The sequence below is a fragment of the Bufo gargarizans genome, chromosome 7 (genome assembly GCF_014858855.1).
Source record: "Bufo gargarizans isolate SCDJY-AF-19 chromosome 7, ASM1485885v1, whole genome shotgun sequence".
Lineage (NCBI taxonomy): Eukaryota > Metazoa > Chordata > Amphibia > Anura > Bufonidae > Bufo > Bufo gargarizans.
This window is the reverse complement of record NC_058086.1, coordinates 191,521,210-191,548,502: the sequence shown is the minus strand read 5'-3', so window position 1 is coordinate 191,548,502 and position 27,293 is coordinate 191,521,210. Positions and strand designations below refer to the sequence as shown.

Here is a 27,293-nt window from a genome sequence, read left to right as displayed (position 1 = left end):
ACACATAATAAGGCGCAGCTCATTCTAGTCAGGTGCCAAAAGACAATCAGAAAATGAGTTCTCCCTGCACCTGGATGTGCAGGAAATGTGCTGGTTCAGAATTGAAAAGCAAAAACAAGAGCCCTTGCTGATGGTCTGAGACTAAGTTTTGTTTTTTAATAAAATAAAAAACATTATGACTAATATTTTTGTATTACTGAATAAATATTTATGCTCAGCTTAATTGGGGAAAACTTGCCAAGAGGTGGGGCTTCACTTTAAATGAATGTTTGTCACTTGGAAAGTTTTGGTCACCTAGTACTGTTGGTAGCCTGCTGGATTCCGCCAAGAGTAAGTTGACATTAGAACTTGGATTTCTCAAAGGGATTTTCCAGGCCCCTAATATTGATGACCTATCCTCAGGATAGGTCATTAATATTTAATTGGTGGGGTCTGACACCCTGCAACCCCACCAATCTGCTGTTACCTTCAGCCTCTGGAGCACTGTTAATGGAACAGGAAACACAGCCCGATCAAAGTGTAGTGGTCATACTGGGTTACTGCAGATCCGTTCCCATTCTATTCAATAAAGCTGAGCTGCACTAACCCAACACGGCCACTACACTCTGAATGGAGCTGTGCTTCCTCTTCTATTCAAAGTGCTACTTCCAACACCAGAGGCTGAAGGGAACATCTGATTGGTGAAGGTTCAAGGTGTCGGACCCTCACCGATCAAATATTAATAATCTATCCTAAGGATAGGTAATCAAAATCAGGAGCCTGGAAAACCCCTTTGAGAAATCCATGTCCTAAACCTAACCTACTCTTTAACAGGACCCGGTAGGCTACATTGAGTAGATACCAGCAGAACTAGGTGACCAAAAGTTTCCAGCTTGGCTCTTCTTACGACATCACTATTATCTAACGCAGATATTCATAACCTCACCATCAAAGCTGCCATTGGGATCCTATGCCCAGAACCGGTTGACCGAGGGCATATTGACTCCAAGAGGCCAAGAAAAGCTACAAAGGCAATTTAACAAAAAGAGGAGGGAAGGGCACAAAAGATTCAAATGGGGTCAAACCCCTTTGATGGCAATATCATAACTACCAGATTGAGACAATCTGACCACCTCACTGTTAACCCCCTCCTTTCTGCCTTTCAAAGAGTACATGCTTATACAGTGAGGCACCAATCGAGACATTAGTACATGTATCACAACACTAAGGCGCGCTGACTCTGTACACCTTTCTCCCTCTATCACTATTATTCGTCTTCTTTGTTCTACAGGAACATTTTGGTTTCTATGTTTTTTCTGCCCGTGGTAAAATGAGATTATATTGCTTTAAAATTGTGCTTAAATTCTTTATCCAAGAAAAATGATTTTACCTTCTTCCTGCGGAGAAATAAGAAGCGCTCAGCTCTGGTCATAAAATAATACACCTTGAAATGTGCATGTTTTCAGGCTCTCACAACAGGAGACCACATGGATAAATTAAAGCTCTGAATCTGAAAAATTGTCATGTTCTGCCGATTAAACCTACTGTGCGGAGATATTCTGAGGTAGGCACTTCCAAACGTTACAGTCTTTAGGACTATTATTCTCAATCTTCACATTATAAGACATGGCTGGTGTCAAAAATCCTGAACCGTTGCAATCTGTAAAGTTGCTTTTCTTCTGCCCAAGATAAGAGTGCCACCCCTCATTGTTATGGGGAGGATGGGATGCCCACCATTTTGAATCCTGTTTTAGAAGACGTGATCGAATCGGCACCGCAACTGTCCATGGGTTGAGCTCAGTTGCCATAAAGTTATTTTTGGTAGAAAGCAACCATGTTTTGCTAATCCAGTATTATCCCTATATACTTGATTTGTGAATTTTGCCAAGATACCAGTTTCAACTTGTGCTCTCACTCTGCTATGCCTTAAGAGAGATTTTTTTTGCCAAAGTGCAAAGAAATATCAGACATATGAGTTTGATTATAGGATATGAATTTCAAAGGGTCAGTTAACATTTCCTTTGACCCTTGTGGTTCTTTGAACAGTAAAAACATCACTACTAAGTGATGCAAGGCTCATTTGGAAATATTTCCTCTCTCTTGCTTGCCATTATCCATGAAGCTTGGCTGCCAGTGAAAGCCTGGGGCTTAGGTGAAGGAGCCAGGATCCATTAGGATCTTGGCTCACTATGTCCTGGGTTTAGCTAATGCACAAGTGCAACTAGCATCCAAGTTACAGGGGTAAATCCTGTGACATTATTACAAAAAGAGAACATGGACTTTAGCATTCTCTTCCCTCTCTCAATTTCAATATCATTTAGCAAAGTCACAGTGATAATCTGTCCAGACATGGAATGATCCTGCAGCTCAGGGCACAAGAGAAGGACAAGGATCAACGTGATGACCATGTGAACATCAGGCCATAGTGTTGTCATAAGGACACTTGAAGCCTCTTCCAAACATAAAAGGAGAAAAAGTATTGAGGAGAAATTATGACTTATTTGCTTGAATCCACCCCTTGTTTTGGCTTCAGAAACTGCACAACAAACCCTGAACATGCAGGCGTACCTTGTGTCTCATGAAAGGTATAAATGGCATACAATTAAGGTATATTCTCAAGACTCATCAGTGGAATCTGTGACCCCTGCCTATAACAAAGCTTAAGTGGCATTAAAGTTTTACTCCGCTCTCTCCAACAGTTGTCAGTAAAAAAAAAAAATCCCATTGGAGGCTGTGAGAGGTGACAATGGTCAGACTTGTAGTATTCCAGACCTGGTGGTACTGCTATTGTAAACTTTTTGTTGTGTAATGCAATTTAATGTAATATAATGTCATGCTATACACCTTGGTCACCAGCAGGTGGGGTACAGTTTGCAGTGTTTGATAAGAGGAATGGAACTCAACATCCCATTGGTTTGAGTGGGCTGTCTCAACCTACTGCCAAGAGAGGGGCAGAGCTAGTTAGAGGAGTTAAAAAGGAGAGTTAGGAGTGAGGGACCCTGCGATCCTCCACCTGCTTCTCTAGGCCATGAGGACCCCAGAGGCAGCTCGTCTAAGAGGAACACTGCCCCAGAGATCCTGCAGGTTCCCAGTCTAAAGAAGATCTGTAAACATAGTAACATAGTTTATAAGGCTGAAAAAAGACATCCATCCAGTTCGGCCTGTTATCCTGCAGGTTCCAGAGGAAGGCAAAAAAAACCTCTGAGGTAGAAGCCAATTTTCCTTACTTTATGGGAAAAAAATTCTTCCCAACTCCAATCAGGCAATCAGAATAACTCCCTGGATCAACGACCCATCTCTAGTAACTATAACCTGTAATATTATTACACTCCAAAAATACATCCAGGCCCTTCTTGAACTCTTTTAGTGAATTCACCATCACCACCTTCTCAGGCAGAGAGAGTTCCATAGTCTCACTGATCTTACCAAAAACGACGGCGTATTTGTGTCAGCAGAGTGATCAAGCAAACACACTATACAGACTCCTCTGCAAGGTGAGGGGAAACTTGTTAAGACACCACCACCACAGTTCTGGAGAGGTTTAGCTACAAGCCTGCATTACACAGTGACACCTACAGCCACAGAGTACAGTTATAAGGAAGGGAATCAAGAGAGAGACATTGTCAGTTAGCAAACTACTGTCTGTCCTCTTCTGCAGCACTGCAAGTCATCATACTCCATTATCTGGATGGAGAAATTGCACTTTGTACAAACTACTGCTGGAGGTGCTATTTGTCTTTGCACTCGGCAAAGAAAGAAATGTTTTGCTCTGTAATCTCTGCTTGGTTCATTCACATCACTTATTCACTGCACCGAACCCTAGGAAGCTACAGCCTGCGGGAGCAAACTGCGACTCAACACTTTATCAGGGTCACTACCACACCCATCCTCTGTACCGGCTCCAGAGCAGAACAGAATGGCAGGGACTAGAAAAATACGATGCCCCTTTGTCTCAGCTAACTATTTTCCAGACCTCTGGAGAGCGCGGAGCAGAGTCCACAGGGTATGAAGTGGCATAACTCTTTGCTAGTGCCAATGCATTCATCGGCGGCAGTCACAATGCTTGGACACCCACCAATTGCCATATCTAATACTATCCTACCCTATACGGGGAGGGAAAAAAAAAAAAACCTACTAAAGCGGTATTCATGGCTATGTCTTCACCTAATGTCTTCTAATGATATCTTGGGTTTAGTTTCATTGATAAATGGTAGGACACAAGCTGCACAGTGTGGATAAGACCATGAACTGCACCACTGATAATGATGCTAGTTTTAATAGCATTATACGACTCTCAGGATGCTTGACGTGTGAATGCAGATTATTATTTTTTTTATAAGTGCATTCTGCAGCTGACAGCCAAATTCCCAGCTCGTCCTAATGATGACAGCCTCCGCCACATAAATTACTAGGAGTCTATTTATTGCAGCTCTAACTTCATGTTGCTGTAATTTACTGTTGTAAATTGTGTCTACCTGTCGTATTAGTAGATTTGCATTCGGAGCGGACAAAGGAAATCTCATTTGGAACAATTAAAGATAAATAAGCGGATGCCGCCTGTCCTTACAACCTGCCCATCAACAGACTCTTGGCAAAGAGGGGACGGCAACTGTATACACGGAGGTTAATCATTACAATATATACAGCCACTGCTTGGCCACTTCAAACACAAGTCGTTCCTGCTGGATGACAACTGCCAAAGAGATACGGTTATGTGGACCCGGAAGGGTCGTAATGATGAATGGTTACCGGCAATATTTGTACATTTTAATTATCACAGTCAGGTCAAAGTCCCTCCTGAATGACTGCAAGAAAATGAGCAGCAGGTAATGAAAATGTTACGTACATAAAATTCAAAAGGAGATTTATGAAAACGGTCCAAAAATGAAAGTCTTTGTAAACCATAGCAACCAATCACAGTGCAGCTTCTATTTTTCAATGGGGTAAGATGAAATGAAAGCTGGGTTGTGATTGGTTGCTAGGGGTCGTATGGTTGCTAAGGGTCGTAATAATGAATGGTTACCAGCAATATTTGTACATTTCAATTATCACAGTCAGGTCAAAGTCCCTCCTGAATGACTGCGAGAAAATGAGCAGCGGGTAATGAAAAAGTTACGTACATATAATTCAAAAAGAGAAGATTTATGAAAACGGTCCAAAAATTAAAGGCTCTTTGTAAACCATAGCAACCACTCACTGTGCAGCTTTTATTTTTCAATAGGGGAAGATGAAATGAAAGCTGGGTTGTGATTGGTTGCTATGGGTCGTATGGTTGCTAAGGGTCATAATGATGAATGGTTACCAGCAATAACTGTACATTTCAATTATCACAGTCAGGTCAAAGTCCCTTCTGAATGACTGCGAGAAAATGAGCAGCAGGTAAAGAAAACGTTATTTACATAAAATTCAAAAGGAGAAGATTTATGAAAACGGTCCAAAAATGAAAGGCTCTTTGTAAACCATAGCAACCAATCACAGTGCAGCTTTCATTTTCCAATAGCGGAAGATGAAATCAAAGCTGGGTTGTGATTGGTTGCTATAGACAACAAGGAAAGTTTTTCTTTTAGACAGTCTTCCGTATTTCTCCCCCGTGATAAAACATACTGAGGCAGATTTAGGGGGCACATGGCAGGAATTACACCTCGTAAAAATCTGCAGGGTATTTGCCACAGAATCCATGGCGGAAATCCAAGGCTGACCTTCAGATCTCTGCTGCAGAATTTCAGGTCATTTCCTATGAATTTAGCGCCATGCAATGGGGTTCATCCACGAGCAGTTGCTGGTCATGGTTTATGCGTAGAAACAGCATTAAAAATGAACATGCTTAGGGGTCAGTTCACACAACTTTTTGGGGGGCTGTTTTTCATGAGTTTTCTGTGCGGAATCTGAGCAACAAAAAAAAAATCCTCTAAAAAGCCTCCCACTCATTTCAATGGAAGGCAGAACTTACTTTCTTTCCGTGCTCAAAAAAAAAAAAAAGCGAAATCTGCGCTGATTCTCCCATTGAAATAAATGGGAAACTGAAAAAAATGGAAAGCTGAAAAAAATGCACCAAAACGGTGTAGAAAATCAGCAGATTTTTTTTTTCAGCGCGTTTTCACCATCCATTGGGTAAACATACCCTCATTCTTCATTTTCACAAAGCAGATTCCAAATCTCAGCGTGGAAATGTCTACCCGATTCCCATTTTAATAAACACTGCGGACAAGCGAGTTTGAATTCAGCGAGATAGATCACGCAACCAATTTATGAATGAAGTACGAACTGAAAGGGAGTAAAGGTGGATTCCTCTCCAGTGCAGATCTTTATTGGTTGTCTCGTATCACGTGTTGGTTTTATGAACGGAAAAGGGTGAATGAGGGGACTGTCATTAGTTCTAAGTATGGGGATTACGAAGACCAGTAGGATTTGTAGGAATACATAGAAAAGGAGAGAAAGAGTGCTCCCTATGTATTTTTATGTATTTATGTTTTTTACATATAAGTTTTATTTGTAACTGTGATGTTTTAAATGTGGGATTGCCACTGCAGTGGGTGGCGATGAAGGGAGGAGCGGTTAAGTCCTACCCCTATAAAATACACGCCCTTTGAAGGGCAGGACACTCGCCCCTGAAGAAGCAAATAGACGAAACCTAGGTCGGGCAGATCTATACGGCTGGATGCATTTTATTTCAATGCTGGTTGACATACACTTGAGTATAATAAACCTTTTTATGACCATATATAAAGGTGGTATTTCATTATGTGCCCAAACCTCTAACTTCCACAGAGGGATCGTTTTGAGAAAGACTATCCCGGTTGGATACTCTTATGTTTGGTTGCATCAAAAAAGCTGCAATAGTCTGATGATTTTCGGATGCAGCGCCAAGTATTAAGTCAAGAACAACGTAACGGAGAACTTTTATTCTCATTTTAATAAAGGCAAAGTTATTATCAGGCATTTTTGCTGTGGAAAATCCATGGCAAAAAACAGCAATGAAATTTATCAAAATGGTGTAGAGTAGAACCGGCTTAGTTGCCCATAGCAACCAGATTCCGCCTTTCATTTACCAAAGGTCAAAGCTGATTGGTTGCTATGGGCAACTAAGCCAGTTTTCCTTTACACCAGTTTTGATAACTCTACCCCCAGTGTGTGAACATACCCTTATGAAACAGTCTAAAAACTGCCTTTGTTGCCGATGGCAACCAGAGCACAGCTTTCATTTTGTAATGTTCTCTAGAAAAATGAAAGCTGGTGTTGTGATTGGTTGCTATGGTCAGGTGTTTTTTTTTAACTGTTTCATATACCTGCTCCACAGTGTCAATATAGACTATGGGAGCACCTCCTTGAGAAAATGCCAAAGGGATCTCTGACCATTTATACTTCAATGATCACTGAGGAGGTTCTTGGGTCAGACCCCTATTGATCAGCAAGTGACAACACGTCCTAGTGATTGATTGCTATGGCTGGACTACCCCTTTAAAGACCTATAACGACATATTAGAATACAGGCAGGGTGGTTAGAGTGGGACCTATATTGTGCGGCTCCCAATTTCCCAACCATGGTCCGCTATGTCCGGGACTGGGTTAGAAATGTATTGAAACACAAACTTTAGCATGTCCATAATGTGTCCTTACCAGGCTCTGGCTATCCGGTAACATGACGATGATCTGTGCATTATGATCCCAAATCATCCTCCAGAAGTCTTTTGTTGTATGTGGCATGGGGTGCTGGGTGATGATGAACTCATTGCTTCGTAGGTAACCCTGCGCGTGAAAAGCAAAGCGTTAACACAGTTTAAGAATTGTGATCTACTGTTAAGGGCCTTTTACATAAGGAGATGATCGGGCGAACGATCGCCACAGTGGAGGCTCATTCCCAATCTTTGCATCCGGTAAAAGTGCCAAATGACCAACCAACAAATGACTAAACGCTTCTTTGCACATTAAAATTATCATTTGTTGGTGCATAGCAAGGTGGTTCTTTCCCCTTTAATCCCTGGTAAGGCAGTAACTGTACATGCGTACTAGACGCTGAAGACCTTTAGGATGGGCCAGGAGGCTAGAAAACATCTAGCTATGTAAAAGTGCTTAGCTCCATTGATGACATCATCAGTGTAAGATGCTACCATCACTTCTCTTTGTATCATATGGGCGTCAGCCAGGTGCCATGATGGGAACTGGCCGATGGAGAGCTCGCTCATTTGTTCCCGGCTTAATGACTGTTAGTTACTTTGTTTTGTAAGTTGTGGTTATTTTTATATACTGTTATATCTTATCATAGCTTAAAAAAACTTTTTACACACCTAAATCGTGTTAAGTCTATTTTTTGTCAGTGTAAACAGAAACAGAAGCTCTACAAAGAGCATCATCTCTCTGGAGGACCCAACATTCCTATACGTTGCATGAAGCTCATTGTTTTAAATGGTGATGGTTGTAATACCTCACTTCCCCTGCAGGGGTGCTGTAACGTAACCGAACCATTTCTGTCAGGTTCTCACACTGAATACAGCTGCTTGCTGGAGGTCTAAGTAGCAGGACACTCAGCTCATCACCAAGAGACCCTTCAAACAAAATGGTATTGTCCAAAGAGGACAATCCCTTTAAATCTCACCATCATATTAGCAATAAGAAACAATAAATCTATTTCTTACCATGATATAAGAAGCGTTTATATAATCTGTTCCCTTCATTCCAGGTAATGGTGCTAGGCCCACTCTTGCCCGTTCAGCTGAAGAAGATGAAATAAATTACCATAAGGAAGTAAAAAATATGGCTATATACCTCACACCCAATACAAGCTAATACTGTCAAACTAAAGCCCCCTCCATACACACTAGAGTACTGTCAACTGAACATACCATAGGATCTGATATGTCTGGGAGGCCTCCAGCTGAATTCAACACCTGATCCTTTAGTTCTCCACCAGAGGTTTCTGGCACCACCTTTTTCCTCCCTCTCCACTGGAAACACATTCTTGGCCAAACAGAGTGTGTATGTAAATGGGGGAATCAGGAGAAGCTGTACTGACCCTTTAAAGGGGTTGAACACTTTTTTGGGATGTATGGGCAAACCAGCAAAGAAAAGCATACTTACAGTGCATTCGGAAAGTCTGTTTAGACCCTTTCACTTTTTTTACATTTTGTTGTATTGCTCCTTGTGCTAAAATTTTAAAAAGATCTAGTTTTCCCCCCATTAATCTGCACCTAATAACCCATAATGATAAAGTGAAAACAGAATTGTAGCATTTTTTGCTAATTTATTAAAACTGAAAAACTCAAATTTTGTATGGACACTTTAAAAATTTAGCACCGAGAGCCTCCCATTTCTCTTGATCTTTGAGATGCTTCTACACCTTGACTAAAGTCCACCTTCAACTGGGCTGAAGGTTCACCTTCCAACAAGACAATGACCCTAAGCACAGAGACAAGACAAGACAAGAGTGGCTTAGGGACAACTCTGTGAATGTCCTTGAGTAGCTCAGCTAGAGCCCTGACTTGAATCCAATCGAACATCTCTGGAGAGAGCTGAAAATGGCTGTAAACCCACTGGCCCATCCAGCCTCAAAGAGCTTGAGAGGATCTGCAGTAAAAAATGCCAGAAAATCCCCATATTCAGGTATGCAAACCTTGTGGCATCATACCCAAGAAGACTGGAGGCTGTAATCGGTGTCAAAGGTGCTTCAACTATGTTCTGAGTAAAGGGTCTGAATATTTATGTCAATGCAAGATTTCAGTTTTTAGTTTTCAATATTAGTACAGATTTTTTACATTCTGTTTTCACTTTTTCATTACGGGGTACTCCGTGCAGAATTATGGGGAAAATATTATTATTTTTTAAATAGTAGCACGAGGCCGCAACATAACAAAATGTGAAAAGGTCTGAAGACTGTCCAAATGCATCGTTCCTGGTCTCCTCCAGGTCTTGGATTCTTGGCTACCTCGCCGCATCAATCAGGTCCACCTGCTGTCAACATCTGCTCTGATGCTGCTACTGCAGGCAATGACTGGCCGCAGTGGTGACCTGACCACCTTGCATCACGTCACCGATTAACATGACACAAGGGGGCAGGTCACCTCTGCAGCCAGTCATTGGCTGCAGTGGCATCAAAGCGGATGTTGACAGTGGGGGACATTAGCCAGGCAGTGGGGAAGCGAAGGAGCAGGTCTGGTCAGGCGGGATTCGGGCAATCTGACCAAACACCCCCAAAAGGTGAACCACCCCTTTAAGACTGAAGCAAGTACTGAATGTACTCTACTGGTAGGACCACCAGAATCTTATACAGTTGGTCCCAGCTGGTGTGAATATCTATGGAATATTTGGGGATATATACCGGTAAGTAAATCATAAAATATTCTGTATACAGATATTTAAGTCGACACAAAGTGAGAGCTTGCTTTTTCCAACTTCTAATTTCCCCCAAGTCAGAACAACTTGCTTATCTCAATGTTCTTTCAGAAATACCGCCTGGCTCTTGTAATAACATAGTATACATAACTCAATATACTGTACCCAAAAGCAGAGAGATATTTGATTTCATAGGAGTGGAGCAGCGCAAGTGTTATTTAATATCTCCAGTGATGCGCGGTAAGCCCTTTATAAAGAAAAACTTCATAAAAAAGGAATGGTCAATGAAAAAAAACTATACTCCTACCTTTTCATTAAAGGGGTTGTCCAGGATTAGAAAAATGTTCCTTTTCCCCTAAAAACTGGGCTATGATTGGTATTGTAAATGAGCCCCACTGGCCTGTATTATTGTGGACCATAGAAATCCATTGATTTCCCAATCCACCTTATCCCAGTATGAGCAATTTTATCTAAACATGGAGGCTGTGAAAAGTTGCAGGCGGCGCAACTTTCCCATTTGACATTCGTTTCACAAAACACCATGGGATTGTGTAACCTTAGTCTTTGTACAGTCCCATACAATATAAGACTACCTGCTAGGAAATCTAGCATCAAGTATCATGGCAGCAGTCAAATGTAAGGGATTTATCTTCCTCAAGAGAGGCTACAAAGAGCGTTTCTTACTCTGGAGGACCCAATATGTCCATGCATTACATTGACAGCCCACTGATCAGAATGGGAATTGTGTAATACTCCATTTACCCTGCGGTGGCACTGCAGGGAAACTGAACACTTGCTTCTGGGTTTCCCAAAAGATTACAGCTGATTGCTGGGGTTCCAGAAGTGAACACGCTGCATCAGATTATGGTTGGGGGGGGGGGGGGGGGGGGAAGACTGATCTTCCAAACTGGAGAACTGTTCAGTGGTAGAGACGACAAGCATGTATGGCCATACACACCTGATCGTTACACATACATATACAGGTGAAACTCGAAAAATTTGAATATTGTGCAAAGGTCATTTATTTCAGTAATGCAACTTAAAAGGTGAAACTCATATATGAGACTCGTTACAGGCAAAGCGAGATATTTCAAGCCTTTATTTGTTATAATTTTGACGATTATGGCTTAGAGCTTATGAAACCCCAAAGTCTAGATTTTGAGGTCCCCTTTGCTCAGGGGGTATGGATTAATTAGCTGACTAGAGTGCGACACTTTGAGCCTAGAATATAGAACCTTTTCACAAAATTCTAATTTTAAGCTGCATTAATGCAACTCCTTTTAATTTGCATTACTGAAATCAATGGACTTTTGCACAATATTCTAATTTTTAGAGTTTCACCTGTATATATTATTAAAAAATGACACCAGAAGCTCAACCAATCACCGCTATATCCGTACATGGCACGACCGATGAGTTTCTGTTCTTCTCTTTGTTACAGTCTTTCTGGGCGCTGAAGCATTCGATGTACTTTGCATTACACTGTGTGACGAGCTGAAAGATATAAGAGATTTAGAGATTAGAGATGAAAAGGGAATTTTTTGACCTGATTAAGATTTTTTTTTATTTAAAATGTAACAAAGGAAGTCTTAACATCCCCCATATAGTTAATGTGCTGTTCCCATCTTATATAGTAATTGCCAACCATCATTTTATGATTGGTGGGGGTCTAATCTCTTGGAACCCCACCGATCTACAGTATGAAGTGACTACACAGCTGGTGAGCAGGGTAAAACAGTGAAGGGGACGCAGCACCAGACCAACATTGCTACGCCTTCCTTCTCAGGGTGGGTGGATGGGTTCTGAAGTTCTAGGCAGAGTAGCGTGACAGTGTCCTCCAACAACACTTCTTGACCCTATGCTCTGGCAGATCAGTATTATCCATATTTGCCAATTTTTAAGAAGGGACATCTGAAGTTTCAACTTACAGTATGTCCCACCCACTTATGCCCCAAACAACAGTATTTGAATTCCAAATGGTGCTTATGACCCCCTTCATTACATCCTGAAAAGAATACAGGCCCAAAGACCAGATTCCCTTCTTCTTGATTAGGCAGCTTATGATCCTCATCACTTCCAACTTTGTTACATAGATGTCCTTAGACTTGCCCAGGAGTGAAGAGGACTGCAGGAACAAGGAAAGGCGAGTAGATTTTAAAGGGGGATTGGCCTGCATCGATGACGTGTGTCCTGATGGGATTTCACACTTCCGGTCCAGCATGGACCAGAAGTGGTGGAGACAGGAACTTGGCACTGGACCTGGAACAGGTGTTTTTTTTTTTTGTGTTGTTTTTAAAGACTACCTGTCACCTCTGCTGACATGTCTGTTATAGCAACTACTATCATTTTACATTCTGGAGCATCTATTCTTATTACTCTATGTTCTACCATTCCTTTATTATTCCTGTTAGATGTTATAAATGAATTTACAGCCTTTTGCAATGAAGATCCAGATGGGTGTTACAAGTTGGGGTGTGTCTCTGCATAGTCCGACACTGGCAGTACGGATTGGATACTATCAGACTGTGCAGAGACACATCCCCCACTGGTAACATCCATCTGGGCCTTTATTGCAAAAGGCTGAAAAATTATTCAGAACTTCTAGGAGGAATTCTAAAGGAACTGCATACCATGGAGTCATAAGAATAAATGCTCCAGAATTATTATTACATGGGGAATACAGGAGAAGCTATAGCTCAAAGTATATATTGATTTTGGCCTAATGGAAACTATGTTACACTCTCGGACAACCCCTTTTAAGAGGATGTGGATTCTGATTACTCTAAGGCCCTGCGTCATCAGTCTGAGCTGCCAGGGCACAGAGACAGGAAGTGCTGTCATAGGGACATGGGCAGAGGAGCTCACACATTAGGTAGCAGTTGCATCCTCATAAGCATCTTGAATGAGTTCAGAGACGCTGAGCGGTGAAATTTTATCTGCAGGGACTCAATCGTTTTCTCACTGCATGGCTACAATTTAATATTTGATGAGTACAACAAATCTCTACTCAGATGAAGCAGAGAGAGAATCGCGGGGTTAAACCTATCAGAGCTATATGCCTTTAACCCGGCGAGTATCAATCACAACTTTCTTTTGTTGTTGTTTTTTTTATTCTACGCTCCTGTGAAATCATTACCCTGAATTGCTTCTCCAGCCTCGTCTTGCCTCCTGCTGTCGGTGTCAGGATGGTGTTCACATAGCTGTGCAGCTGGTTGGAGCACACTTCCGTCTCTTTTCCCAAAATAGCCTCTAAAAGGGCATCATGAATAAAGATGTACTGTTCCTGGAAGACGGAAAGAAACGCAAGAGTCGGTTTTTCTTTGAAGACATCAACAAGGTGGAAAAGAGAAAGCTGTTATACAAGATTGGCAGAATATAGCGGATTTCTGTCGGGAACAGCGCCACACTTGTCCATGTTTGGTATTGCAGCTCAGTTCTGTTGAAGCAAATGCGGCTGGGATGCAATACCACACACAACCTGTGGACAGGTGTGGTGCTGTGCAAGTGGCAGAATAAATGCGCCCGCACAGTGTAATGCTCCGGAGGACTGCAGGATCACGCTCTACAAAATACTGGATGGCACGTTCATTAGACATAAGGAAATGCATTGTTTTGCAGTAGAGCTGCAGGACAACACAAGTTGGCGCTCTCAACACAAACTGCTAAGACTGCCAGAGTGGAAAACCTCTAAGGCCTCTTTCACGCGACCATTTTCTTCCCCCGTTTGCGTTCCGTATACGAAACCATTCATTTCAATGGTTCCGCAAAAAAAACAATGTATTCCGTATGCATTCCGTTTCTGTATTTCCGTTCCGTTAAAAGATAGAACATGTCCAATTATTGCCCGCAAATCACGCTCCGTGGCTCAATGGGTCCGGCAAAAAAAAAACAGAACACATACGGAAATACATCCGTATGTCTTCCGTATCCGTTCCGTTATCGCAGAACCATCTATTGAAAATGTTATGCCCAGCCCAATTTTTTCTACGTAATTACTGTATAGTGTATATGCCATACGGAAAAACGGAACGGAAAAAAAGAACAGAAACTGAAACACAACGGAAACAAAAAACGGACCGCAAAACACTAAAAAAGCCATACGGTCGTGTGAAAGAGGCCTAAGTATCGGTGTCTCCCGCTTTGGCAGGCCAGGCCGTCACGTAATACTACATTTTCCCTGCAGAGGCAGCAGCGATAACAGCCCATTGCTGGGGATTTAAAAAACCGTCACATAAGAAAAGCCCAGCAGAGGATCTTTATTAGATCAAAGGATAACAACAAGGTAACCTTAAAGGGGTTGTGAACGAATTGGAAGGGGCGTTGCCAATTCATCTGGACCCGTAAAGGAAAGAGGACTTCTCCTGCCTGAGATGCTCCACTAGACTCCCTCGATGTCGATATCCGGGTTAAACATTGCCGCAACCAATCATTGGAGACCGGATCCCCTTGCGTCACGGGACCATTTGTCATGATGTCAGAGGAGCCGATCACCGCCACGGCCAGTGATTGGCTGCAGCGATGTCAAACTGGATGTTGGTATCGAGGGAGCCCAGCAGGTCTGTAGGAGAAGGAGTGGGGTGCCAACGCCCAAAAAGCAGGTAATCAATCTTTCCCTTAAAGTTCCAGCGGAGTGAGGGAGTTTGCCAACCCCCCCCTATCCCCCCCCCCCCACACACATATAAAGGGGTTATTCGGGATTTTTATGGCCTATCCTCAGAAAAGGTCATCAATATCAGATTGGCGAGGTCTGTGTTCCGAAACCCCAGGCGATCAGCTGATTGAAGAGGCCCTGGAGCTCTATGAGTGCTTAGGTCTCCTCTTAGGCCAGTGACGTCATCGCACATCAGTCACATGACCTAGGTGCAGCTCCTTCCCATTCAAATGAATGGGCCTGAGCTGCACCAACAAACACAGCCAGTATACAATCTACAGTGTGGGGCTGCAGCGCTCACTGAAGCTTTGGTGAGCACAGCGGCCTCTTTCAACAGCTGATCGGTGCCAGTATCGGGAATCAGACCCACACCGATCTGATATTGATAACCTATCCTGAAGATAGTCCATCAATAATAAAATCCCAGATTACCCCTTTAATGGTAGCAACTAGTGTTGAGCAAATTGAAATTCAGGAAGTTGACTTAGATCTTAAGATCGGCCACGAAGCCAAATTTCCTCATGCTTCGTGGCAACAAATCGATTTCCCCTGAAATGGTAGTAAAAAACAAAAAAAAACATACTTACCTCATCCATTTGAGCACGAAGACCCCGCCGTAGCCATCTTGCTTGAAGAACCCTGTGTGAAATCTCGTGTACGGTGACGTATGATGTCAACATGCCGGCTGACATGATGACGCTATCAAGCGCCAGGCGAGATTTCATGCTGGATCTTCAAGCTAGATGGCCGCAGCGGCCTCTTCACGATCAAATGGATGAGGTAAGTACCATTTCAACACTAAAATGCTTTAATAAGGATCTCAGATGCCGCAATCAGTGATGAACGCAGCATCTGAGGGGTTCAATAACAGGGGGGTGGCGCAATCCATGTTCCCTGTCAGTGCACCCGCTTTTTACAAAGAAATGAGCTTTGTAACAAAGTAATTTTTCGCGAAGCAAATTTTTCAGTAAAATTCGACAAAGCAAATTCGTCAAAATTTTTTACAGAACTTTGCTCATCTCTAGTAACACCACCCGCCTGGCCATGATAGACAGGCAGCCAGTTCATGTAGTGTCGGCATCATTTTGCGATAAAGAATGTATTGCATGAAAAATAGAAAGCTGCATATTTTGCTTCGTGAGAAGTGAAGGTGGATACTGCCTCCCACATGACAACCATGCTTTTATCCCTCCGGAGGAAACAACCCACCCTCTTACAGACGAGCGCTGCAAACACTGTACTGTCATCTTCAGATGAAAACATGAGCGCATTTGCTTTTCATCTCAGCCAGCGCCTTCTGTTACACAATTAAGAGAGAAGAAACCAGGAACGTTACCTCCGTCTGGACGAGGTAGTTTCGCTGCGTTCTGATGTGTTTCAGAAAGCCCAGAACATTAACGGTGCTCTTGTCTTTTATCTGCTGTAGCATGCTGTCAATCACAATGTATGTTCCCGTTCTGCCGACTCCGGCGCTACAGGAGGTAAAACGGGGGCAGATACAAAGGGTGCGTCATAATACACAAGAAAACTCTTCAATGGGTTTAGTTACTCATTAAGGAACATGCTCATTTACACTAAAGTAAAAAGATTTTCTCATCGGGTGAACATAAATGTACATTTAGGTCCATATATATTTGGACAAAAAAAAAACATTTTTCAAATTTTTGTTCCGTACATTCCACAATGGATTTTGAACAAAACAATTCAGATGCAGTTGAAGTTCAGACTTTCAGCTTTAATTTGGTGGGTTGAACAAAATGATTGCATAAAAATGTGAGGAACTAAAGCATTATTAAACTCAATCCCTTCATTTCAGCGTCTCAAAAGTAATTGGACAAATTCAATAATTGTACATAAAATGTTCATTTCTAATACTTGGTTGGAAACCTTTTGTTGGCAATGACTGCCTGAAGTCTTGACCTCATGGACATTGCCAGACGCTGTGTTTCCTCCTTTTTAAGGCTAGGTCTACACGACGACATTTGTCGCGCGACATTTTGTTGCACCAATGTCGCGCGACAATTTTTATAATGGCAGTCTATGGTGTCGCACTGCAACATGCGACATGCTGCAACTGCGACGCGACAGTCGCAGAAAATCCATTCAAGATGGATTTTTCTGCGACTGTCGCGTCGCAGTCGCAACATGTCGCATGTTGCAGTGCGACACCATAGACTGCCATTATAAAAATTGTCGCGCGACATTGGTGCAACAAAACTTTTTTCTTTCCATCATTCTGGTAGAGGTTGATCTTTGTTTCATCTGTCCAAAAAATGTTCTTCCAGAAGTGTGCTGGTTTTTTCCTATTCTTGAGGCTCATGAGTGTCTTGCACCGTGCAGTGAACCCTCTGTATTTGCTTTCATGCAGTCTTCTCTTTATGGTAGATTTGGATATTGATACGCCTATATCCTGGAGAGTGTTGGTCACTTGGTTGGCTGTTGTGAAGGGGTTTCTCTTCACCATGGTAATTATTCTGCGATCATCCACCACTGTTGTCTTCCGTGGGCGTCCAGGTCTTTTTGCATTGTTGAGGTCACCAGTGCTTTATTTCTTTCTCAGGATGTACCAAACTGTAGATTTTGCCACTCCTAATAGTGTATCAATTGATGTGATAGTGATGGCTTGTTTCACCTGCATGGAGAGCTCCTTTGACCGCATGTTTACTTCTCAGGAAAATCTTCAAAATGCAAGCACCACACCTCAAGTCAACTCCAGGCCTTGTATGTGCTTAATCGAGAATAAAATAATGAAGGAATTGCCCACACCTGCCCATGAAACAGCCTTTTAGTCAATTGTCCAATTACTTTTGGACCCTTTAAAAACAGGGTGCCACATATAAAGGAGCTGAAACTCCTAAACCATTCTTCCAATTTTAATGTGGATACCCTCAAATGAAAGCTAAAAGTCTGGACTTTATGTCCATTATATATCTATAACTTAAATTATGTTTTAGCAAACAGGTAATAAATACAAAATGTGTGTCACTGTCCAAATATATATCGACCAAACTGTATGTTTAAGCTGACTGAGTATTAGGAATGAGCCCACTCTGGGGTTGTTCCATCTTGGACATTGGGGGCATATCGCTAAGACCCACCTCTGAGACCTGCACCTATACTTAGAACGGAGTACAAGCGCAGCCACTGGTCCATTCACTTCTTTGGGGCTTACAGAAATAGCTTGGCTATATCGGCCGTCCCATTGAAATAAATGGAGGGCAGCCGTGTATGAGCAGTCTGCCCTCCTGCACTCTGCAGACTCTGTTCTAAGAATAGGTGTGGGTCCCAGAGGTGGGACCCACACATATCAGACATTGGGGGCATATTCTAGCAATATGCACCCAATGTCCAAGATGGGACCACCCACAGGTGAAGAAGCGCCCACCCGAGTAATCTCACCCGGCCCTGATAAGTAGCGGCACAAGTGCAGAGGCTCTGCCTCCACTACTAGAGCAGCAACTGCACATGCACGGCTACACTTCCTGGTATTGGCGCTTGAACAGTCGCTGGTCTGGAAGCACAGTTTTTGCTCTTGCCAGAGCAACGGCACAAGTCTGAGACTGTCAGGTCTGGGCAAGATATCCGGCCTTGTCAGTCAAGAGGCAGGTGGTCACTTCTTCACCCCTCACAGGTGAAGAACTCTTGCTGATGAAAAGAATAAATTCATTAAAATTTGCCTCTCTCTACATTATGGCAGGCAGCATGCAAAAAAATATTGGCTTCTTTCCCAATTGTTGCACTTTAAAAAAAAATTTTTTAACTTGGCACCCACCATAATTTTATAACCTGACAATATCCATGGGACAGGGAGTAAAAAAGCATTGGGCTGTTTAATTTCAACATGCCTGATGCTTTTGTCTAGCCCTGTGAAATCCAAGATAAAGGGAGAGGGACTAAGGCTGTAGGTGTGTTACTTACTGGTGCTCCAAGGGCTGTGGTCGGCCCCTTGGTGCTCCAGTAAGTACATATCAAGGACTGGGACAACAAAAATACATAATCAGGGTATCGTTTTTGTCAGCATGATTAACCATACCAGACTATATTCCTGGTTTAAGAGGGTGATCATGATGACAGATGTTCTTTAAACTTATAAATAAAGCAAAATGTAGGATCCCACATATATATTTCTAGGCTATACAGAAACTCACCTGCAGTGTACCACCACAGGTCCTAAGTCTGGTTGTAGAGCTGCAGATGATCTCCGTACGAACGTGAGGACCGGCAGAGCGTACTCTGGGACTCCCATATCTGGCCATTGTGTGTAGTGATACTGAATAACCGTTCTCTCATTGTGACGACCTTTAGGGTTCCCCTTCTGACCCTGTCACATAAAAAAAAACAATAGTCAGTATGGTACAGATGAACGCCCTACTGAGTTATAAAAAAGAATCTTTAATAGGTTATTAGAGTACTTGTCAGATTTGATTAACTAGGACAGGGGTGTAGCTATAGGGGGGAGAGGTAACATTCACACCTGGGCCCCAAAATTCACACTGCCACAGTAAGACACCAGTATTATGAATGGCACATGGTAGAGGCCCTTATATATTTTACACTGGGGGGTGGGGGGGGGGGGGGCAAGGACCTTTAAGTTACACCTCTGTGCTAGGATATGTACACTTAGGTGGTCTCACCTTCTTCAACTTCACGTTCCTGATGGTGAATTTGCGCACTGTGTAGCAGGCATACACCTTTGTGCTCTTGAATGTTACCAAAATGTTCCCATACTCCTCACTGTTCTCTGATGGCCAATATTGATCACATTTTCTCTGAAAGAAAAAAAGCAAGAGTTCAGCTTCAGTATAATCCATTTTAAAGGTGGGGAATGCTAAATGGTACCTGTATATAACTTAACGACTGACTGGCAATTCATTCTCTTGGGATCAAGAGGAGTCCCTATTTTGGTGCTAAATTCCTGCGAGTCAGGACAGAAAGGCCTTGTATTTATGTTCCCCTTCATGCCTTTCCCACAACCTTTGTGCCAATTCTCTATTCTTTGAGAACATTGCAGTTCCTCTCTATAGGAAAGCCCGGTACAGGTTTTTGCCATCTTGTAGCAAAGGGTATGAGACCAACCAGAGACCAACTTTTAGGTTCTTTTGGTCATTTTTATAGCTCAAAAAACCATCTTCTGAGCCATATGCAAATTAGTTGAAAAGAGCCCAAGTTATGCTCCTGAGGGCTAATGGTGCCCAGTCACTCCCATCTATATAGAGCTCCACTCCTTCCCTCAACATCTTCTCTCCACCTACTTCAGCTTTCTACACCAGCAAGCCCCTAATTGATATCCTGTCTAGGATCGCCTGCCTACCCCTCTGTGAGCATCATCATCATCCAGTTCACTGCGCATGTGCAAGTTTTCCTAAAAAAAAGTAATACCTTACAGATTCCCCTTCTTCCCATTACAAAGTTTTCCGTGTCCCCCAGTGCTTTTTACTTCTTGGAAATCTGACCACTCAACCAATCACTGGCCACAGCGAAAAACCACCACAGCCAGTAGTTGGCCGAGTGGTCACATATCCATGTAGAGAGGGACTGGGAAGTACAATGACTAGTGAGTAATCTGGGAAGCTTCGGAACCAGAGGTTAAAGGGGTTCTCCAGGAACTGAAAAAAATGAAAATACTTAAATATTATTTCATTATAAATATATTCCCAAATACCGTTAATTAGTTATAACGGCTTGTTTTGTCTAGAGAGCAATCATTAGGAGAAATAAAATGGCCGCCGTCCTATCAGTACACACAAAACCTGTCCTCATCACACAGGAGGGCAAGTTACTTCACCACAATGAGCCATAGAGCTGCCTCATCCTCCTCTCTGCTCTGCTTGTCAGGAATCATGATCCTGAATACAGGTGAATCTCTGTGGGAATGGAGATGATGACATGAGAGGAGGGTGAGGTGCGGCTAATGAGCTGCAGCACTTGTTTACAGTCTCCATTACCACGGCAAGACATTACCACAGCCTGTCCTATCCATCCTCTCTGTACTTCATGTCTCCTCATGAACTAAATTCCCTGGAGATTCAGCTAAAGTTCTTATCATCTGTATTCAGGATCATAATCCCTGACAAGCAGAGCAGAGAGGAGGAGGAGGCAGCTCTTTACCTCAGTGTTGTAAAGTAACTTGTCCTCATGTGTGATCAGGACAGGTTTTGTGTAAATGAATAGGACGGTGGCCATTTTGTTTCCCCGATGATTGCTCCCCAGACAAAACGAGCCATTTTAACGAATGAAAGGTATTTGAGAATATATTTATAATAAAGTAATATTTAAGTATTTTCATTTTCTAAAATTCCCAGAGAACCCTTTGATATTACATTTTTTATTAAGTCATTTTGCCCTCTTAAAAAAATAAATAAAAAATAGTTCCTGGATGAGAAAGATGAGAGATCACAATCAATAAAATAAACGTGCTTTATGGTTTGTGCTGCTCATGGATTTTGTTCCACTAAATAGCACACCATGAGGTTGGGCATGGTATTGCAAGCAAAAATTGCCAATGGTTATTATAAAAATAATGCAGAGGGGCAAACCCCCAAGTGATATAAAACACGTTGTACTCTCTATGTTTTAATTCAAGTTTATACTGTTTGCAACGAACATAGGTACATCTAATAAAAATTTCATTGATCCAATGCAACCAAAAAGCCTCTATAATATATTATATTCCTCTATTTCAGCACTGTGCAGTCCTACCTTGCTGAACTATGTCCCCATACTCTACTCCTACACTCTCTGCAATAGGGGGAAGCAAATGTATCTTGAGAAAAAAACAAAAAAAAACAAAGCTCAGCTCTCACCATCTATCAATTATTCAGGAGATCTCCACAATCCCATATCCTCAAGTAAGATTACCAGGGAATTAAACCGCTTACAGCCAAACACTACTTACTCGCCCCTTTTCCACCAGATTTGTTATCATAACAATGATTCCAGTGTTTTGCTCCCAAATCATCCTCCAGAAATCTTCAAAAGTCGACTTTAAAGGTCCCTGGGCTGCGATGTAGGCCTTTGCTTTGTTGTAGCCCTTCAAAGACAAGCAAACTCGAGATGAAAGCCGCCTCGCGGCAAACAAATTAATAATTTACGAAGACAAAAAAAAAATGAAATATATTTCATGGATTGAAGATATGATGCAAACCGTCTCTTCATACAAATTTCAGAAACGGTATAGAAACAAAAATTCCATAAAATATGTTAATCATTCCGAACAGTCATGTTAATTGAAGACAACTTACATCAACATAATTGGCATTAATGTAGTCACTGTGCTTTGAATCCTTGCCGGGGAAGGGCCTCAGCTTCACCCTACTGTGATCGTCTGGAAAAACAAACCATGACGCAAAAATGAACTCAACGGGGCACAAAACATACAGATATTTAAATAGAAATTATCCGCGAGAGGTACTGGAGCCTGAAGCTTTTCTCATCACTGGTCTACAAATTAGGAAGGTTATGGAGGCCTGGCTGAAAACAAAGCTGTTGAAATACTTCAGGCTGCCTATAGTTAATTTTACTTAAAGGGGTTTTCCAAAAAAAAATAAAAAATTGTCTAAGGGTCCATTCACACGTCCGCAAAATGGATCAGCATCCGTTCCGCAATTTTGCGGCACGGGTGCAGACCCATTCATTTTCAATGGGGCTGGAATGTGCTGTCCGTGTCCGTGGATCCGCACTTCCGCATCCGTGCTTCCGTTTTTGCAAAAAAATTGCGGACAAGTTTAGGCATTTTCTATTATAGTGCTGGCGATGTGCGGTCCACAAATTGCGGAATGCACATTGCCAATGTCCGTGTTTTGCGGATCCGCAAAACACTTACGGACATGTGAAAGGACCCTAAAAGAAAAGAAGTGTTAAAAAAAACAAAAGAAGCCTTACTCGCCTGTCCATGTTCCCACTATTCCAGCGCTATGGCTCCAGTGCTCTGTCAGACTTCTGGTTACACTGGGAAGGTCAGTGATGGTACTGCAGCGATGACGCACACAACTACCCCACGTGACCACTGAGGCCAGTGACTGACTGCAGTGATCACTTAGGGGAGTTGGGGAGGTCATCAATGCAATGGCAGAAACAAAGACAAGCGGAGAACACTGGAGCCACAGCACTGGACTGGTGGTAGATTGGACAGGTAAGGGTGTTTTTTTTTTTGTTTTTTTTATAGCACTGCATGCCTGACAATATTTTCTGGGAAAGTGTGGGCTCAGAGATTCGCTTAGAGAATATCTGAAGTATCTTGATCAGGGCAACAAATCAACAGATCTCTTTAGTGAGGTTATAGGTTGTATCAGTGTACTACATTGCACTGAGTACGAGTACAAGCATCCGCATTAACGTTGTTTTTAGATCCTATATCCTGTGCCAATTACTTTCCTAAGATATACATATATTTATAGCGGTCAGGCTCCAGGATACAGAGTTCCAAATCCACAGTGTGGACAGCATTAAATGATAAAATATGAGCTACCTGCAGCCACCAGTAGAGGGAGCTTAGGAGCTTACCGCATACAGATTTATAATGCAGTTCAATATGTATATATGCACATGGTGTAAACCTCTCCATAGTGGTGGCTGCAGCAGAAATAAAACTATCATGATGCACAGACCTCTATAAGGAGAGAGCACAGAATTTCAGACCTATAAATTAAATGTTGTTCATAGCTGGAAGTACACTTTAAAAGCTTCATGTAATTATAAAGTGAAATCCATTCATACATAGTAGAGCTGCTCTATAATGGACATAGATTATTACTCTACCACACTAGGGCAAAGCATTATGTCCCATTTAGCTTAACCGCTGCACACAAGGTAGATGCAACATGGTCATCATGAGCTTTTCTGCCCCCAACCACAGGTTAATTGCTCCAAAGAGTTACTTCTCGTCATGAACAGATACACTGCCACACTGGGATTCCTTGGCCCAACATAGAACATTATTCTAAGGTCTCAGCCAATTAAGTTATTTGTGACAAACCCCACAAAGAATAGTCTTTAGTGGCAACTGATTGAGGTCCAAACTCCACTCCAAAACTGGAATGTCTTCTGGTAGGCCTCTGAGGCTCATTATGGTATCAGAGCCTGGGTCCATCCTGTGGACTTGGTGGACCATTCCAACTCTGGTTAGATGCAGAACTTATTTCTTAGCTTTTGTTAATACTACAGGACTGAGCAGAATGAGAACTCACTAAGGCAAAAAGATACAGCAATGTAAGCAAGGGACTAGAGGAAGAAACATCCATAATCCATCCATACCACTGACGACCCGAGGAAAGCTTAGGTTTTGTCATTATTAAACAGTATGGAAATGACGATATCCCAACTTGAGCTTGAGGCAAACTCTGCTACATTTCTATGTTCTGCATAGGCCTGAATGAGCATTACACAGTTCTAATTTACTTACTATCAGTGGAAATTGGAGCCGAAATGTGTAGCAGCAGCTAATTAACATTTAATATTGGGTATGGAACAGTGTCGGGAACAAACGTCCACACATTTGGCTCTGCTAGTTGGAGCGCATGCAGATTTCCCCCCCCCCCCCCCTCCTTCCACTGCAACAATGAAGAATTTCTGGAAATCATGCAACATTTAATATTTTGCTGATGATACAAGGAAAATGCTACAGTATGCAAAAGGAAACAATTTTCTGAACTTTAGGAAATAACGGAGACCAATTAATCACCTGTTCATGGAGTTTCATACATCACTGAAATAAACTTCTTATAGTCTAAAACAGGGATGGCCAACCTGTGGCTCTCCAGCTGTTGTAAAACTACAACTCCCATCATGCTTTGCTGTAGACTGATAGCTATAGGCAGTGTGGGCATGCTGGGAGTTGTAGTTTTGCAACAGCTGGAGAGCCTCAGGTTGGCCATCCCTGGTCTAAAAGACCAAAGTGGTCCAGAATTGTCAGGACTACAGAGGCAAGACTCAGGGCTAGGGCATCTGATCCGGGATTACCCTTTTTTTTTACTACTGTAGGGTATATATTTTTTATCAGATTATAAACTAGATATTGTTTGGTGTTGTCAAGTTCCCAAACAGGTTCTCTTACTTTGATAGGGAGTTCTACTTTTATCACTTTGTGTGTAGCCTCCCATCATGACACTGCCAAAGAGGCACTTCTGTTCTCACTAACATAAAAACATGAGTAAGTGGATAGGTCACCGTGTTTTACAAGGTGCGCACACTCCTTTCCTGCCATTTTGAACCTTCTAAATGGTTACTGTGTTTTATGCTTGCCTATTCCATGGTACTGACCCTGTTCATGCAGCAATGACCACACAACGCTAACAATATCGAGCTATGATGGCTAACTTCCGGCACTCCAGCTGTGGTAAAACTACAACTCCCAAAATGTACACTTGCTTGGCTGTTCTCAGTACCCCATAGAAATGAATGGAGCATGCTGGGAGTCGTAGTTTCACCACAGCTGGAGTGCCGGAGGTGAGCCATCACTGATATAGAGGATAAGTCACTGCCTCCTGCAAGATCAACCCAATCATTACCTGCTGCACTGATCCTTTCCATGATCTTATTGGCTATGGGATTTTCAATCCTGTCCACGTATTGTTACTGCCTCTATTCATGCAGCTCTGACCACACAAATCTTTCAATATAAGTGGACAAGTCACTGGAAACCAACAAAATCAACCCACTAATTTCCTGCTGCACTGAGGCTTTAAATGATCTTATTATCTATACTTGCCCATTTCTTGGTACTGACCCATGCTGCTCTGATCACGCAAAGTGAACAATATAAGTGGACAAGTCACTGGCTCCAACAAAATCAACCTGCTCATTTCCCGCTGCAATTAACCTTTCCATGAGGCTATTGGCTTAGGGTGTTCTATGCCCACCCTACCTCTTGGTACTGATCCTGTTCATGCAGCACTGACTAAACTAACATAGTCAGTGTGATTTAAAATACGTGTGTGTCAAAGACAAAAATATTATAGGATTGATACCTTTAATGGCTAACCAGAATACATTTGCAAGCTTCTGGAGATCAGAGTCACTGCATCCTACAAGATCAACACACTCCTTTCCTGCTGCTCCAAACCTTCCCCAGATCTGGTGGGCTGAGGGATGTTCTATGTCCTTGCAAATCATGGTACTGACTCGGCTCATGCAATTCTGATCACATGAATCTAATGACATAAATGGACAAGTCACTGCCTCCTACATGATCAACACACTCCTTTCCTGCTGCTCCAAACCTTCCCCAGATCTGGTGGGCTGAGGGATATTCTATGTCCTTGCAAATCATGGTACTGACCCGGCTCATGCAATTCTGATCACATGAATCTAATGACATAAATGGACAAGTCACTGCCTCCTACATGATCAACACACTCCTCTCCTGCTACAGTTGCTCTCATAATTTGATTGGCTAATGATTATTCTAGATCCACCCACTTCAAAGAAGCTTACACACAGTGATTACAATGAAGCAGCAAGACGACAGGGAATGGTACTTCAAACACTTACATGCGACTATGTTGATATATCTGTTCTTGTGTTTGTTATCTGGATGATTGGAATGTTCTGCTGTGATGTTCATGTCAGATGTACAGCGCTGAACTTCCTGCAGAAAGATAAAACACTGTAAAATTAAGACACAACCTCATATTTGGGAAATGCTTTCCTGGTAGGACACAGATCCGACTCTGTACTTGGATCTGGCTCTAGCACAGAGCTGAAATACAGATGTGTGGTTAACCCTCATACTAGGGTAACCCTACTACCGTGGTGTCAACACCAAATGCATCTTAGAAAAACATCTTTGCACGTCAAGGGAACAGGGTCCTTAGCAAAGTGTTGAGTACTAGGAGTCTGGGCACAAACAAGCCACTCTGCCGTGGTTATGGTATTTGATTGTAGCTGGCCAGCTAAGACTTATCCTAGGTTGCTAATATAGCTCATATGTTTATACAGCTAAACCTGCCAATAACCTTAATAAAGTTCCTATGTTTGTGTGTTAAAGACAGAAGCAGAGTTATTTACAGTGACTTCAAGTTTGGATGTCATAACAATTATATATTGTGTTCACAGAAGCAGAAAAGATAATATGCCTTTAAGATTCATTATATAATGTAAGGTAAGCTCAATGACAGCAAAGACAACAGAAAGCATAGAGTTAAACTGTTGTTGCTGGGCAGGAGACTAGACTAATCACAGCCAGCCTCAAACACAGCCTGTGTGGGAAATTCCCCTAGCAGGAGCTGCTAGAATCATTACACCAGAGGAGAGAAGCTGAATAGACATTCACTCCACTAAAAGCTGTGGCCAAAATAGGTATTTAGAACAGTTAATGTTCCTACTGTTAATATAGTGATTA

The 27,293-nt window shown here is 42.3% G+C and overlaps 1 protein-coding gene across 2 annotated transcripts in view; it reads right to left on the bottom strand.

The window, feature by feature from the left end:
- The window catches only part of PTPRG (protein tyrosine phosphatase receptor type G), a 470,827-nt gene that overhangs the window by 13,460 nt on the left and 430,074 nt on the right, over positions 1 to 27,293 (bottom strand). For both annotated transcript variants that reach the window (XM_044300597.1, XM_044300598.1), the window contains 10 exons: positions 26,444 to 26,540; positions 22,198 to 22,280; positions 21,852 to 21,986; positions 19,591 to 19,725; positions 19,105 to 19,277; positions 16,293 to 16,428; positions 13,442 to 13,588; positions 11,706 to 11,799; positions 8,613 to 8,689; positions 7,597 to 7,725 (listed from right to left, as the gene is read on the bottom strand). In XM_044300597.1, coding sequence (XP_044156532.1) covers positions 7,597 to 7,725; positions 8,613 to 8,689; positions 11,706 to 11,799; positions 13,442 to 13,588; positions 16,293 to 16,428; positions 19,105 to 19,277; positions 19,591 to 19,725; positions 21,852 to 21,986; positions 22,198 to 22,280; positions 26,444 to 26,540 — 1,206 coding nt within the window. The remainder of the gene's footprint in view (positions 1 to 7,596; positions 7,726 to 8,612; positions 8,690 to 11,705; positions 11,800 to 13,441; positions 13,589 to 16,292; positions 16,429 to 19,104; positions 19,278 to 19,590; positions 19,726 to 21,851; positions 21,987 to 22,197; positions 22,281 to 26,443; positions 26,541 to 27,293) is intronic.